Source organism: Babylonia areolata, chromosome 18, assembly GCF_041734735.1.
Source record: "Babylonia areolata isolate BAREFJ2019XMU chromosome 18, ASM4173473v1, whole genome shotgun sequence".
NCBI lineage: Eukaryota > Metazoa > Mollusca > Gastropoda > Neogastropoda > Buccinidae > Babylonia > Babylonia areolata.
This window is the reverse complement of record NC_134893.1, coordinates 72,466,799-72,482,708: the sequence shown is the minus strand read 5'-3', so window position 1 is coordinate 72,482,708 and position 15,910 is coordinate 72,466,799. Positions and strand designations below refer to the sequence as shown.

Here is a 15,910-nt window from a genome sequence, read left to right as displayed (position 1 = left end):
GGACCAGTCCACAGCATATACACTACACCATTATACTGAGACAGATCGAAGGATAGATAGAGCCGGCGATATTTTGTCAGTAGACTGAACCGTGTGTAAAGATCTATCTATCTATCTATCTGTCTACTGATTTATTAAGATTCAATGTTTTATCATCCAGTGTATATATTAGTCACGTCAAACTTTCTAAAAATGAAAAAAAAACAAAAAAAAACCCTGTCCTTCTATCTATCTGATATAAAACGAAAAGAAATAATCAATATCGGAGGACACAAACATAAACAGTTTAAGTCACCGTTTGGTTCAGGTAGACTTTCTGGTTGAGGGAGAGCAAACGGTATAAGCTGGACGCGCATGCTCAAGTTTTCTGTTTGGCATTTTGTCACCCCTCCACTTCACGTTCGACAGCAGGGGAGGAGCCAACGAACTGGGGACATTACGACAGATCGACAGACAGCCAGACAGAAAAAAAAAAAAAAAGCTTTATGGTACAGGACAGTATACCCTCACCGTGTCTTCTTAACAGTGAGTATTTTTTGTTATTTGAAAGATATTCAATCTTAAAGAACTCACAGTGATGTTAAAAAAACAACACGTTTGTTTTGGTTGACGAGTGATTGATTGATTAAGGTCAACATTCGGTCAAACGGTACTTCAGTTGACAGTTAACTTGTCAAGCGACTACGAAGTTGACAACTAGTCTTTCAGGAGTTGCATGACTGTTGTTCACTGGTCAGTAGATCTTATTGAGACTATGCACGCAAACGTACACACAGACACCATGACAACACAGACGCATATGCGCGCGTGCACACGAGCACACACGTACACACATTCCTCTTCATTGTTGAGGGCCCACAATCATATGAATTGATTATTCTGGCACCTAAACTGACTGGCGGGGTTCGTTATGCGCGCGCGCGCGCGCGCACACACACACACACACACACACACACACACACACACACACCAGGCATATAGGCGCACGTGCGCGCGCGCACGCACACACACACTGACACACACACACACACACTCACACTCACCCACTCACTCCCCGTCACTCCGGCACTCACAGTGTCTACCTCACTCACTCACTCTAACTCACTCACTCACACAAACACACTGTCAGTGACACACACACACACACATGGCACGCGCGCACACACACACACACACACACACACACACACACACACACACACACACACACCATTCCATCTGCAACTGATTGTATGGACAAAACATATATTATGTTGAATGTACACAATCGGCAAACAAACACACACTGCTCTACCTCTGTTTCTGTGTGTGTGTGTGTGTGTGTGTGTGTGTGTGTGTGTGTGTGTGTGTTAAAATGTTTCTGTCTCTCTCTGAACTATCTCCCCAGTGACATTATTATTAAATTCTGATGTGTATAAATTGTTTCTTTTTCTTTTCTTTTTGTTTTGTTTCAGTATCATCATGCATGTACATTTATTATTTTGTGGTTGTGTAGTGTGAATCCTATTCATAGGGCAAAGGACTGAAAGAAAAAAAATGCACATGCTTACCTGTATGTAGTCCTAACAAATTAAAACTCTCTCTCTCTCTCTCTCTCTTCTCTCTCTCTCTCTCTCTCTCTCTCTCTCTCTCTCTCTCTCTCTCTCTCTCCGTTTTTCCTCTCTCTCTTTCTCTCTCTGTCTCTTTCTCTGTCTCTCTCTTGCTTCCAGATATTGACTTACCATAAAATTGCAACTAACATTATTGATAGGGGAACTGTTGATGCAGTATATACATGTCTGTGAATGCCTGTCTGTGTGTTCATATGGGAACATTCTTTTCTACAAAACACTGGTTACATAATTTGAATACATTCATTTGTAAATTATTCATCCTCTAACAAAACAGAAGCTTTGGTCATTTGACCTGTCAATCTAAATTCCTACGCATCAGGACCAAGTTCTATGAACCATTCAAATTTCGTGAAGTTCATTTCATAATCACTTGATTTCATTTTGTAAATAATTAGATTACATGTACCCACTCTCTCACACATAGATACACACATTATTATGCTACGACATTATTGATTATATAAGAAATTAAACTACATGCATCAACTCTCTCACACATCTGTAGATACCACACAGCCTTATGATATGTTATATTAATGATTGAACTAACTGCACACACTCACTCACACTGTTATTAACATTGATACAGGATCAGATTGCAAACTGAAGACTTTGTATCCAGCATTTGTACTTCTATGCCAGTGTTGTTTTAAACTTTTGCCCTTAAGGTTCCAGGTGCTGTGGATTTCTTGCAGTAGTATCAAATGACAGAACACACACATACTCAAAAGTCATGATGTGTCTTCTTTTATGGACTGCAGCTTCCACATTCACTTACACACACACACACACACACACACACACACACACATATATATATATATATATGTATGATCGTTTTAATTCCACCATGTAGGCAGACATACTGTTTTCAGTGGTGTACAGGTTGTATGTTCATGCTTTCATTGATCTTATTCTGATGTGGAGGAATCTGTTTGGGGAGTATCTTACAATGAAGTATTTTAGTGTACTGCAGTAGCTGGTCTTTGGCTTTTAACCTGCATTATGTTGTAATATTTCAATAATCTTGCAGTTTATTTTGAAAGCACTAAAATGACCTTTATGATAAGACCAGCTCTGAAATCTATCACTGCTATATATGGAGCTTCTTGGGCTTTACAACACTGGCAATAAAGTTCTTTCAACTTGCAGGTGTATATATAATTTACATATAAAAATCAGAGTATGGCTGCCTGTATGGTGGGGTTAAACAGTCAAACACCAAAAAGACGAGCCATGCTTCAGTGCAAGTAAATGTGGGAGTTGCAGCCCATGCATACAGAAAGAAAGAAGAGTTGTTGCATGTATTTCACATCAGAAAGCCGGCAGCCATAAAACTTGTCAGCCATAAAAATTGGTGGTGTGCCATGTCTCCACGGGAGGGATTCACAGCTTGGCAGCTCTCCTTATCGGTCACAAAGGGCCTGCACTGTGGATAGTGATTATATAGAGGAGCTCTCCTTATCGGTCACAAAGGGCCTGTACTGTGGACAGTGATTATAAAGATGTTAACTCACTCAGTACGGCCAGTCCTCTCTTCTCCTCTACACAGACCCCTCGGATGTCCAGTGGGTGTCTGAATGACCCAACCTTTAGCTTCCGTCGTCAGAATTGTGGTATTCTTTGTCAACATTCACCTAAGAGCCTTCCGCTTGCAATATTTTGATGATGGTAACTGGGGTGAAACGCTGTTAACGTCATCTCTTTCGCCGTTCGTGTGGAGAGAGTTAAAAAAAATAATAATAACACACACACACACAAACCAACAACACAAAAACAATCAAAACTTGTAGAAAAGTAACCCAGGAACATGCTTAGATTTTGGTTTTAAAACATGGAACAGCATCTAATTTTGTCAAATATGCTCAAGAGTTCATGGATAGAGCTAGCTGTCTGTGTCGTTCAGTTTATTGCTTCCTCTTGTTTGAACGTGTGTCTCTCTTTTCTTTTTTCAGGCAAAGATATATCCCACACAGGCTGTCAACAGTGAACACTTGGACCAGGCAAAGATATATCCCACACAGGCTCTCAACAGTGAACACTTGGACCAGGCAAAGATATATCCCACACAAGCTCTCAACAGTGAACACTTGGACCAGGCAAAGATATATCCCACACAGGCTCTCAACAGGGAACACTCAGACCACCCAGGATGGCTAAGCTGTGAGTGATGTCATTCTCAAAAGCTGTAATTCATATAAAATGGTAGTAGTGTGGGAGGGAAGGAAGAACATTGTGCAGTCACCATCACAGTGTGGGGGCGGGGGGGGGGAGAACATTGTGCAGTCACCATCACAGTGTGGGGGCGGGGGGGGAGAACATTGTGCAGTCACCATCACAGTGTGGGGGCAGGGGGGGGAGAACATTGTGCAGTCACCATCACAGTGTGGGGGCGGGGGGGGAGAACATTGTGCAGTCACCATCACAGTGTGGGGGCGGGGGGGGAGAACATTGTGCAGTCACCATCACAGTGTGGGGGCAGGGGGGGAGAACATTGTGCAGTCACCATCACAGTGTGGGGGCGGGGGGGGGAGAACATTGTGCAGTCACCATCACAGTGTGGGGGCGGGGGGGGAGAACATTGTGCAGTCACCATCACAGTGTGGGGGCGGGGGGGGAGAACATTGTGCAGTCACCATCACAGTGTGGGGGCGGGGGGGGAGAACATTGTGCAGTCACCATCACAGTGTGGGGGCGGGGGGGGAGAACATTGTGCAGTCACCATCACAGTGTGGGGGCAGGGGGGGGAGAACATTGTGCAGTCACCATCACAGTGTTTACGGCCCAACACTCGGGTTATATCACAGATTGACATAAGTTTTACATTTGGGCCATCAGCAAAGTGAGAGCTGTATCATCAATGGTTTCTCCAGTCAATGGGAAATCATTTACAGCTTAGTCTTTTGTGAAGGACTATGACTCTCAAACTAGGTGGCAAAATTGCACTGGCTCTTAGTGCTGCAGCCTTGTGGGCTAGTTGGCCTTTGGGAACCATCCCAACGCCGACTGTCCTAAAACCCTCTTGGCCAAGAGCGTGGGGATGTAACTTGGGCAAGACACTCTCCACTATAATCAAATTCTAGCCCAAATAGTCGGAACAGCAGTTGCCTCCTCTGCTGTTCTGATGGTCATAGTCGGACACGACTGACTATCATATATCACAGTGAACTTAGATATACTTATATAATGCCCATCTTTGGTCAGAGACCAAACTCTAAGCACCATATAAACTTGGAGTCATTTTGCACAACGGGCTGCCCACCTGGGTACAGCTGAGTGACAGCTGCCTCTGGGCGCTCATCATTCGTTTCCTGTATCATTCAGTCAGGCTTCAGTTAAGCGCATGCACACACTTGTATATTAGAGTGGATTTTACAACAAATTTTGCCAGGGACAACTCTATTGTTTCTATGGGTTCTTCTTTGTGTGCTAAGTGCATGTTGCACAATGTACATCTGTTCATCGTCTCATCCAAAAGACTAGTGTCCAGACCACCACTCAAGGTGTAGAGGAAGAGGAGGAAATTCTGGTGTGTATGGGTTTCGATCCTTCATGCTCAGATTCTCTTGCTGTACTAGGTGGACGAGTTACACCATGCCACCTCTCCGCTAGTTGTTACAGCATGATACGTACAGTCAAAACACAACCAAGGTTGGAAAAAGGTAGCAGAATGGTTAAGAAGCTTGTCTGCCACTGCAGTGTCCAAGTAGGATTTGAACCGTCTTCTAATTCTTCTTCTTGCTCAGGCGCACCTTAGGAGGAAGGTGGCGGAATGGTTATGATGCTCAACTGCCAATACAGAGAGTCTGTGAAGGTGTGGGTTCGAATCCCACTCTCTCCCTTTCTCCTAAGTTTGACTGGAAAATGGAACTCATGATCTAATCATTCAGATGAGATGATAAATGGAGGTCATGTGTGCAGCACACACATGGCACACTGAAAAAGAACCCATGGCAACATGAGTGTTGTTCTCTGGCAAAACTCTGTAGGAAGAAACCCATGGACAGGTATCCATATGAATGCAGTCAAGACCAGATTAACTCACTCAGTACGGCCAGTCCTCTCTTCTCCTCTACACAGACCCCTCGGATGTCCAGTGGGTGTCTCAATGATCCAGCCTTTAGCTTCTGTCGTCAGAATTGTGGTATTCTTTGTCAACATTCACCTCTTCAGTATAAGAGCCTTCCGCTTGTAATATTTTGATGGTGGTAATTGGGGAGAAACGCTGTTAACGTTGTCTCTTTCGCCGTTCGTATGGAGAGGGTTAAGCTCATTGGGTTATGCTGCTGGTCAGGCATGTGCCTGGCAGATGTGGTGATGTGTATGTGGATTTGTCCAAATGCGGTGACGCCTTCCTGAGAAACTGAAACTGAAACATTCTGTTCCACTCGCAGCTTGGGAAGCATGCTGCTCAGCTTCGCCAACGTCGCCTCCCGCGACAAGGTGCGCGACGACGACACAGTGGACCAGCTTAACCACTGGGCCACGGTGGGCTTCCTGACGGCCATGGCTGTGGGCACAGGGGCCAAGCAGTTCGTGGGCAGCCCCATCAAGTGCTGGCTGCCGGCCCAGTACAAGAAGAAAATGTACCAGGAGTACGCTGACAACTACTGCTGGATTCACCACATGTACTACGTGCCGTTCTCTGAGGCCATCGCCTTTGAGGAGGAGGACCGATGGGACGTTGACATCAGCTTCTATCGGTGAGCTGTTTGCTGCTGCTGGCTTCTTCTTCTTTGTCTTTGTTCATCTTCTTTGTCGTCGTCTTCTTCTTCTTTTCCTACTACTTCATCATCATCATCATCTTCTTCTTCCTCTTCTACCTCTTCTTCTTCTTCCTTTTCTTCTTCTTTTTCCTCTTCTCCTTCATCTTCTACGACTACTTCTTCTTATCCTTCTTTTTTTATACTTCTTCTTCTTCTACCTCTTCTTCTACCTCTTCTTCTTCCTCTTTTTCATCTTCATCATTGGACCTGTGACGTACTGCCGCCTTTGTCGAGGAGACAGGGGAATCCATCTGATAAATGATGAACGAGGCAACAACAATCATCATCATCATCATCATCATCTTCTTCTTCTTCTTCTAATCTTTTTTTTTTCTAGCCTCCTCCTTCTTCTTCTTCTTCTGCCTCTTCTTCCTCTTCTTCTTCCTCTATTTCATCTTCATCTTCTTCTTCTTCATCATCATCATCATCATCATCATCATCATCATCTTCTTCTCCTTTAACTTTGTGAAGAGTCACTGGGGCATCACACAGAAAAATGAAAATGTAAATTTGCACATTTTTGTTCAGTGTGCCTGTATTTCTTGCCTTTTCTTCTCTTTCTTTCTTTCTTTCTTTTTTTTTTTTTAAATATGATATTGTTCATGCCATTTCTCCCTAGTTTAGAATACTTCTTTTGCTTGTCTGTCTTTTTTCTCCATGTGTTTCTGCTACTGTTTTCTATAAACAACAACAACAAAAAAGGAATACTTTCGTAATTGTTTTGTTTCCTCGCATTGCAGAGGCTTTGAAGCTCTGTGGCAGAATCGGTTCAAGTTTGGACATGGTTATGGTTCAGTGTTGAGATGGAGCGTTCACCAGTGACCATGGTTTGGGGCCCCATTTCAGAGCGATGTTTTTCTCACTCCACCCGGGGTGTGGATGGGCACCTGTGGAAGGTTAAAACGTGGAAGGTCAAAACATGGAAGGTTAAAACATGGAAGATCAAAACATGGAAGGTTAAAACATGGAAGGTCAAAACATGGAAGGTCAAAACATGAAACATGGAAGGTTAAAACATGGAAGGTCAGAACATGGAAGGTCAAAACATGGAAGGTTAAAACATGGAAGGTCAAAACATGGAAGGTCAAAACATGGAAGGTTAAAACATGGAAGGTCAGAACATGGAAGGTCAAAACATGGAAGGTCAAAACATTGGAAGGAGAGGATTGGGCCCCCCACCTTCCTATGCCGAGCCCTTTCTCTCTCTCCCTCCTTCTCTCCTTCTCTGTGTTTGTCTGTTTCTGTCTCTCTGTCTCTGTCTGTCTGTCTGTCTCTCTCTCTCTCTCTCTCTCTCTCAAGGCCTGACTAAGCATGTTGGGTTATGCTGCTGGTCAGGCATCTGCTTGGCAGATGTGGTGTAGCATATATGGATTTGTCCGAACACAGTGACGCCTCCTTGAGCTACTGAAACTGAAACTGAAACCTAGACAGAGTGAATATGAATTCACTGCCCTGATGGCCCTCAAAGACTATGGGACCTTGAACATTTTGAATAAAAGCAGAACTTGTTCACAATGGTTTTCCCCATTGCAGGTGGGTGACGGTGATGTTCCTGCTGCAGGCCTTGCTGTTCAAGGTTCCCAACCTGCTGTGGCGGGAGCTGAAGGGATACTCCGGCCTGAACATGGAGAAGGTGGTGGGCATCATCCAGTACACCGCCACGCTTTCTGCAGAAGAGCGTGTGGAGAAGCTTTCCCACGCCGCCATTTTCATGCACCGCTGGCTGAAGTCCTACTCCATGTACCGCTTCAACACCGCTGCCAGAGTCAGGGAGCAGGTGTCTGGTGTTCTGTTTTGCTTCGGGAAACGCACCGGCACCTACCTGACGGGGCTGTACATGTTCATCAAGACACTGTACATCGCCAACAGTCTGGGTCAGTTTTTCATGCTGAGCGCTTTCTTGGGCGTCAATTACTGGAGTTTCGGGGTTGACGCCATGTCGGTGCTGGCTAAGGAAGGTAAGTGGCAGGACCACTACACCTTCCCCCGGGTGGGGCTGTGTGACTACAAGATCCGGCAGATGAACAATGTGCAGACCTTTTCTGTGCAGTGCGTGCTGGCCATCAACCTGTTCCTGGAGAAGATGTACCTCGTGCTGTGGTTCTGGATGATCGGTCTGCTGGCTGCCAACATCATCAACCTGGGCCTCTGGTTCATCGACAACGTCCTGCCTGGGCGTAACGAGCGTTTCATGTTCCGCTATGCCAAGATGATCGGCATTGAAAGCACGCATGAGAAAACACTCTTCCGCCTGTTCACGTTCAACTACCTGCGGCGCGACGGTATCTTCATCCTGCGCATGGTGGCCAAGAACACCAGCAGCCTGATGTGTCTGGAGCTGGTGAGGGAGCTGTGGAAGGTCTTCCAGCAGGACCTGGAGGAGAGGGACAGCCGCAATGGCGCCCCCAACTCTCTGAACCGCCAGCCCTCCGCCCCCGCTGACGATGACGATGATGACATTGAGGATGCTGAGGAGGTTGGAGAAGATGCTGTTCCGGAAAAACCTCCTTTGAACTGAAAGGAGCTCAGACTTGGACTCAGATGTTGTATTGAGGGTGAATGGATAAGCTACAGGCTTCTTTTCACCATGTCCTCACAAAGAAAAAACTGTAAAAACAACAAAAAAACTTTAAATAAAAAGAAGTAAATGTAAATGAAACGAAACGAAACAAATTTTTATTTCATGAGGGTAGTGGAGTAAGCACAGCTGATTTTTTACATCCAGCCCTCAAGGGCAAAAAAAGAAGGAAAAGCGAAAAAAAAAAAAAAAAAAAAAAGCAGTGGCAAAACACTCACACAGACACACTCAGGCACACACACACACACACACACACACACACACACACAAAATTACACATGAAAATAAAGCGCATGTACACAACCTGACTAAGTACGATGCAACGACACACATTATCATTGAAAGATCAAATCATTATAAAATGAAATGATTATTAGAGAGGGGAAAAAAAGAGAAGAAGAAGAAGATGATGATGATGACGATGATGATGATGATAACAGGGAGAAGGAGAGACAGAGTGACAGACACCAACAGTTGGAACATGGGAAGTGAATTCATGGCAATTATCATATTGTATATATGTAAAGAAGAAGCAGATGGGTTGTTAGCTGAGGAGAAAGTTTGTTTCGGAATACTAATGGGTACTTTTCTATGCTCTGCATCCGTACCCCAGAGCACTAACATTTCACATCAATATGGAGGGAAAAGATTGTTATCAAGTTTAACAGTTTGGGGCAGTCTGTGTTCTTTGGCATCTACAGAGTTCAAACTCATCAGGTTCTCATTAAAAACATACTAAAGACTTTTTATTTTTGTCAATTTGTTCTTAAAAATTCATGTCTTCAGCGTTAGAATTAGCTGACAGACTCAAATCTTGTGTCTCTTAAAATTTGGCTAAAGGAGTGTTGATACTGAATACTAGTTTCCCCGGAATTCATACAAACGGAAACATTCAAATTACTATGTGTTTTCTTGTTGGCTTTTTCTTTCTTTATCAAACAGAGAGAATAAGATATTACTAACTTTTATCGCAGCTTCAGTTTCACATACACGTGTCTTTAGTAGCCTGGGGGTGAGAATTGTTCTTCTCACATTGTGTCGCGATAATAGTCCATGCTTTTTTCAGTCAGGGTCTTCTTTAGCACATACGTGACATCACTGATGATCATGGGTCAAGACCTGATTATACACGTGTCTTTAGTAGCCTGGGGGTGAGAATTGTTCTTCTCACATTGCTTCCCAATAACAGTCCATGCTAGTTTCAGTCAGGGTCTTCTTTAGCACATACCTGACATCACCAGTGATCATGGATCATGACCTGATTTCAGTCAGGGTCTTCTTTAGCACATACCTGACATCACCAGTGATCATGGATCATGACCTGATTTCAGTCAGGGTCTTCTTTAGCACATACCTGACATCAGCGGTGATCATGGATCATGACCTGATTTCAGTCAGGGTCTTCTTTAGCACATACCTGACATCACCAGTGATCATGGATCATGACCTGATTTCAGTCAGGGTCTTCTTTAGCACATACCTGACATCAGCGGTGATCATGGATCATGACCTGATTTCAGCATGGTGCAGTGTCCTTTGAAAAGGATTTTCGACGGGCGCAATAGCCGAGTGGTTAAAGCGTTGGACTTTCAGTCTGAAGGTCCCGGGTTCGAATCTCAGTAACGGCGCCTGGTGGGTAAAGGGTGGAGATTTTCCGAGTCCCATGTCAACATGTGTGCAGACCTGCTAGTGCCTGAACCCCCTTTGTGTGTATACGCAAGCAGAAGATCAAATACGCACGTTAAAGATCCTGTGATCCATGTCAGCGTTCGGTGGGTTATGGAAACAAGAACATACCCAGCATGCCTTTGTTATGAATTTTTGTAATAAATACCTAGCTTTCGCTCCCACTGATTTTTTAGACAGAAGTCAGCAAACAGTGATCTCAGTAATGATGATGGGAAAGTTCCCTTACGTCTGATTCTCTCCTTGTGTTTCCATTTATGTTTGTTATCTTTTTTGTTTCACACAGATGTGGTGCAGCATGTATAGCTGATTCCCACACTGATTTGACGCCTTCTTGAATCTGAAACTGGAACTAGTCTGAAAAAGAAGGAATTCTGTAGTGGGTTTTTTTTTTTGTTTTTTTTTTGTTTTGCTTTTTTAAAATTCATTTTGCCGATGGATGTGCTGATGCACTCATGTCTGAACCCTCTTTTTTGTGTGTGTTTACATGTGTGAATTGTGTATTGTGAATTGTTTATTGTGGATTATGTATTTTGCACATGCCATACGTGTCAGCCTTCCAGTTTTTGCTGCTTTGTAACTATTTATTTCTTGCTGATTTTGATCTGGGGTTTTGTGGTGAAATAAGTAATGATTATCTATAAAGAATTAATCTATTTACACCATTATTATTATCATTGCTATTATCATCATCATCATTATCATCATTATTATTACACACATTGATTACTGGTGTCAGTGGTGGGATTGTTTTTACCACAAAAACTGCATAATAATGTTTTTGCATTGGTGAAAGGTTTGCTTGTTGCCTTTCTTTTTTCCCCCGTTTTTTCTGACATTGGATTGTATAATTTACAAATTAATAACAAAGTTTGTCATGTTTAGTTAAAATTTTGTCACTTTGCCTTTTTTTTTCAAGGTGAAGAATCCTGTGAAAGCCTTGATCAATGAACTATGTGTTTTTGAGATTGTGTGTGTGTGTGTGTGTGTGTGTGTGTGTGTGTGTGTGTGTGTGTGTGTAAATATTTTGATTAAGATTGTAAATAAAGCTTCAGTATTGACTGACACTGAATATTGTAATTCAGACTTACTTACTAACTGGTATTCCCCCAAATTGACTCTTTGTCAAGGCTGACAGACTTTGCTGAAGGCTTGGTGTTCTGCAAGTCATCCCACATATCATATATCCAGATACCCATGCCTTTTCACATCGAGGTATATTGTACAGTACCTTTTGTCTGTCTCTAAAGTGAAAGAATCTACATACTGTTTTTTGTTGTTGTTTTTTTCCTGAAATAAAAAAGATCTCACATGATTTTAGCATTTTAAAAGCAGATATGTTGTAGTGTATATATGGGTCAGTCCAAATGTTTTGACAAATGAAACTTTGTTCACAGAATGTACATGCATAGGTATCCCTTCCCCTGTTGCTCAGACAGGCATTCTGTTTTCTGGGACATCCCATGTTGACTTTTCATTTGATTCCGTTTCCGACAAATCTTTAAACAGGTTACAGTTTAACATCTTTAATCCCTTGACTGCTGTTGAAGACTACACTCATCAGTGAAGGGTTGTACCATCACTGAGATAAAACAAAAGCTTTCATATCCAAATGTCAGTTATCTTTTTTGTTTGTTTGTTTTTTGATATGGACTTCTTCTGTACAGGATTGTATTACTTTTCTTCTGCAAAATCATTTACATCATTGATCTGCACACACGAAGTAGTAACTACTCTACAAACACATGCCATTGTGATCTTATTTCCCTGAGGTACAGCTGTCAAAGATTTGACATGTTCATTTTGATCTGGTGCTCACAGAAAGACAAGACCACTGAAGGCAAACTCTGCCAGCAGCATTTCTGCATGGATTCTTCCAGAGAAAATGTTCTTTGTTTCAGGTTAAAATGTTTGTTTTAATATTTGGTTTAAATGACCACATTCAAAAACAAAACCCAGCTAATTAAATGAGAGGGGCATTACTCTGACAACACTATAGAGGTAAGGAAATGCAGTATTTTAATTTAGGATAATTGGTTTGGACCATTTCATGGTTTTAATAATCTGTGATGCTTTTAGATTTGGTTTTTGCTCTTGCTGTTGTACTTATGTTTTCTTGGCTACTATGTTTCAAGAAACCTACTTTTTTTTTTCTTTTTTTCTTTTTTACCATTTCTGAAGCCTATATTTGATGCATATGCATTATATTCTGAACCTGTAATTCAAATGGCACCATGCATTGATCAGAACAATGGTTCTGACCATAAACCCTTCAGAAACCACCTTACATGTGATTTTTTTTAAAAATTTTTAAAATTTTTTTAAGATATCAGAAATGTTTAGGGAAAATGTGGTTTTTCTGATAGTTATTGCTGCTAGTCTTTGGTGGAAGAATACTACTTAGATAAAAATTTCTGCACAATGCATTATTGTCCATGACCAGTATTCATGAACCACAATGCCTAATGATTTTTCCCCACTACAGATTACATTTCCAATTTTATATATATACATATATATCTCAGTTCATTGTAATGCAGACTTACATTTCATATTAGAAACTGTTTTTAAGAAAATATATATTTATGATCCATAATACTTTCTGAAACTTTTCCCCATGTAGATTACATTGCAAATTATATAAATCTCTGTTCATTGTGATAATACTGAGTGACATTTCATATTAGAAACTGAAAATGCAGATTTGATATGAACAAAACCAAAAAAGTGTCTTTCCTAATTAACATGCTGTGATCATCTGGCGAAGGTGGCAGAATGGTTAAGATGCTCATCTGCCAATATTGTGGCCATAAGCCAGGGGATCTGGGTTTGAATCCTGATCACGCCTTTTCTCCTGTGTTAGTGGAAGATGAAAGTGAACATCTAGTCACTCAGATGAGACAACAAACAATGTCCCATGTGTGGCAGGCACTTAGTGCACTTCTTCTTCTGCGTTCCCCGTGATCATGGTCTCAGACTTGCAGTCCTATGCTGGAAATGAAGGTGGTGGTCTTGATGAGGTCTTCTTTGGTGCCCCAGAGCTTTTCTGCCAGTGTGGCTCCATAGGGCCACTGCTGCGTCTGTGCATCTTGATACAGGGGGCAGGACTGCAGGATGTGCTCCGGGGTTTGTAGGCCTGTCTTACACAGGCAGTCAGGAGTGTGTGACAGCTTTATTCGGTACATGTGGTCTCGCAGACGGCAGTGCCCCGTGCATAGTCGGAATATGATTGTCTGCTGGAATCGCTGCAGGTGAGGCATCTGGTCATCAGGTGGATGGCTATGTTGTTGCTGAAATGTGTTTTTGAATTTTCGTTTGACCAGAGTTTTTGCCTCCCTGTATGAGACTGGCTGGTTTGTCTGCTCCAGTCTGCTGCCAGACTTGGCCAGTCTGTCTGCCTCCTAGTTTCCTGCCAGACCACAGTGGGCAGGGATCCACTGGACAGCGACGTGTGTGTGTAGCACTTAGTGCACTGAAAAAGAGCCAATGGCAACAAAAGTGGTGTTGTCCTCTGGCAAAATTCTGTAGAATATTCTGTGTCAGACAGTTTTTCTGTCTGTGGAACAGAGAATAAAATATTTTTATTTTAAAGTCAGTTAAAGTCCATTGATAAATACAGTTGCTCACCATGCAATCTTTATGATGATAATTCATCTTGTGATGGTTAGTTTTGAAACGGGTTGACTTCAGGAACTATTTTCTTTTCTTGTCCTTTTTTTTCCTTTTTTTTGTTGTTGTTTTTTTTGTTTTGAATATTTCATTTTAGACTTGGAGATGGTCTGTGCACTTGGAAGGGTGGGCTGGAGGCATGATTCTTTTGTAACACTGGAGCAGAGTCTGGGTATTGGCACTGGCTGTTAACTGACTGACAGAGTATGTATTGGCAGGATGGCTCCAGAACAGAACAGAATAACAGAGCTACGCATTGATTGTTGATGACATCAGACAGGGTGATTGATACATTTCAGTCACTAAGGAATTCTTTATGGACTGAAAAATTATTTTATTTTAGCAACTGCATGAAATTGTTCACTTTTTTTCTTTCTTTTTTTTGAGACTGTAACAAAGTGAATTTGCTTAAATTATGTTGACTGTGGTTGAAATTTTCTTTTTTATAATGGAGACTTAATATATTTCCGTTATGGTGTTTTGAAGCATGTACACATCGTTGAATATTCTTCCATTTTGCTTTTGTGATGAATGGCAGCCATGTGTGTGTCCAATGGATTGTTTTTGTCACACATTTTGCAAGTACAGATACTGATGAGTTTTATGGCAAAGTTTGATTTTTAAGAGAGATGAAATTAGAAACTCACCATCTCTCTCAGTCTCTCTGCCTTTCATTCTGTGTGTGTGTGTGTGTGTGTGAGTGTGTGTATGTGTGTGTGTGTGAGAGTGTGTGTATGTGTGTGTGTGTAATTCAAACCCATTACAGAAGACTTCTTATTGCTTAAGCTTTGCTTCCTTGCATTTCAAGGAAAATCACTTATATTGCATATATATTTTTTATTATTATGGCAGACTGTAAAATACTGTTGTTATTCCCACTGAATCTCTGTAGCATCATGGTTTCAGCTGATTTACTTGTTACGTTAAACACTGTGATTCGTTTGAAAAGTCAGTCAGTATGCATTAGCGTCCTCTCTTGATATTACTAAATTTATTATTGTTGAAAACAGTTTGTTCAGATGATGATAAGATAAAAACCCTTCTTTAAAAAAAAATGTCTTTAAAAAAAAAAAATGTTATTTCAGTTTCAAGCATTTTTAAAATATTTTTATTTAAACACAAGTTGTTTTCAGTGGACTGTTACAAGTTGAATACCCATGTTCCAGATTAATGTTAAGTTTCTGTGACCCATAATAGTGTTATATACTTTTTCATATCACTTTGTAATAATTGCTTTTTATTTCTGCATGGTTATGGCCATTATGGTTTAATTTTGGGTGAAGAGAACCATTCCTATTTTTGGCTTTAAAAAAATTTTTTTAATGGGTTGTGGATGAATTTAGTATATTTCACAGGTTTGCTTCTTTCATGCTCAGAAAGTATGATCACATCTGTTGTTTGTTTATTCTGCTTGATGAATTTGTTGTTGTTGTTTTTTGGGGCAAGTAACAAAGCAGTGCCTCTTCTTGCTGCTTTGTGTGTTTACAAAATATTGATCTGTGGAAATACATTATGAGTACCAAAATTTAATACTTGATTTATTCTTTCATGTGTGCGTTTGTGTGTTTGAATGTGCATGTGTGTGTGTGTGTTACTAA

At 41.6% G+C, this 15,910-nt stretch overlaps 1 protein-coding gene across 2 annotated transcripts; it reads left to right on the top strand.

The window, feature by feature from the left end:
• Window positions 1-383: 383 nt before the first annotated feature.
• LOC143293060 (innexin unc-9-like) lies at window positions 384-13,090 on the top strand. 2 transcript variants are annotated; one of them, XM_076603934.1, is made up of 4 exons: window positions 384-525; window positions 3,569-3,776; window positions 6,008-6,316; window positions 7,913-13,090. In XM_076603934.1, exons 2-4 carry the CDS (start codon window positions 3,766-3,768, stop codon window positions 8,895-8,897), a joined length of 1,305 nt encoding a protein of 434 aa, XP_076460049.1. In that variant the 5' UTR covers window positions 384-525; window positions 3,569-3,765; the 3' UTR covers window positions 8,898-13,090. The 2 variants fall into 2 exon arrangements, with proteins under 2 accessions (XP_076460049.1, XP_076460050.1); XM_076603935.1 differs by having other exon boundaries at window positions 402-525; window positions 3,617-3,776.
• The last annotated feature ends 2,820 nt before the right edge of the window (window positions 13,091-15,910 follow it).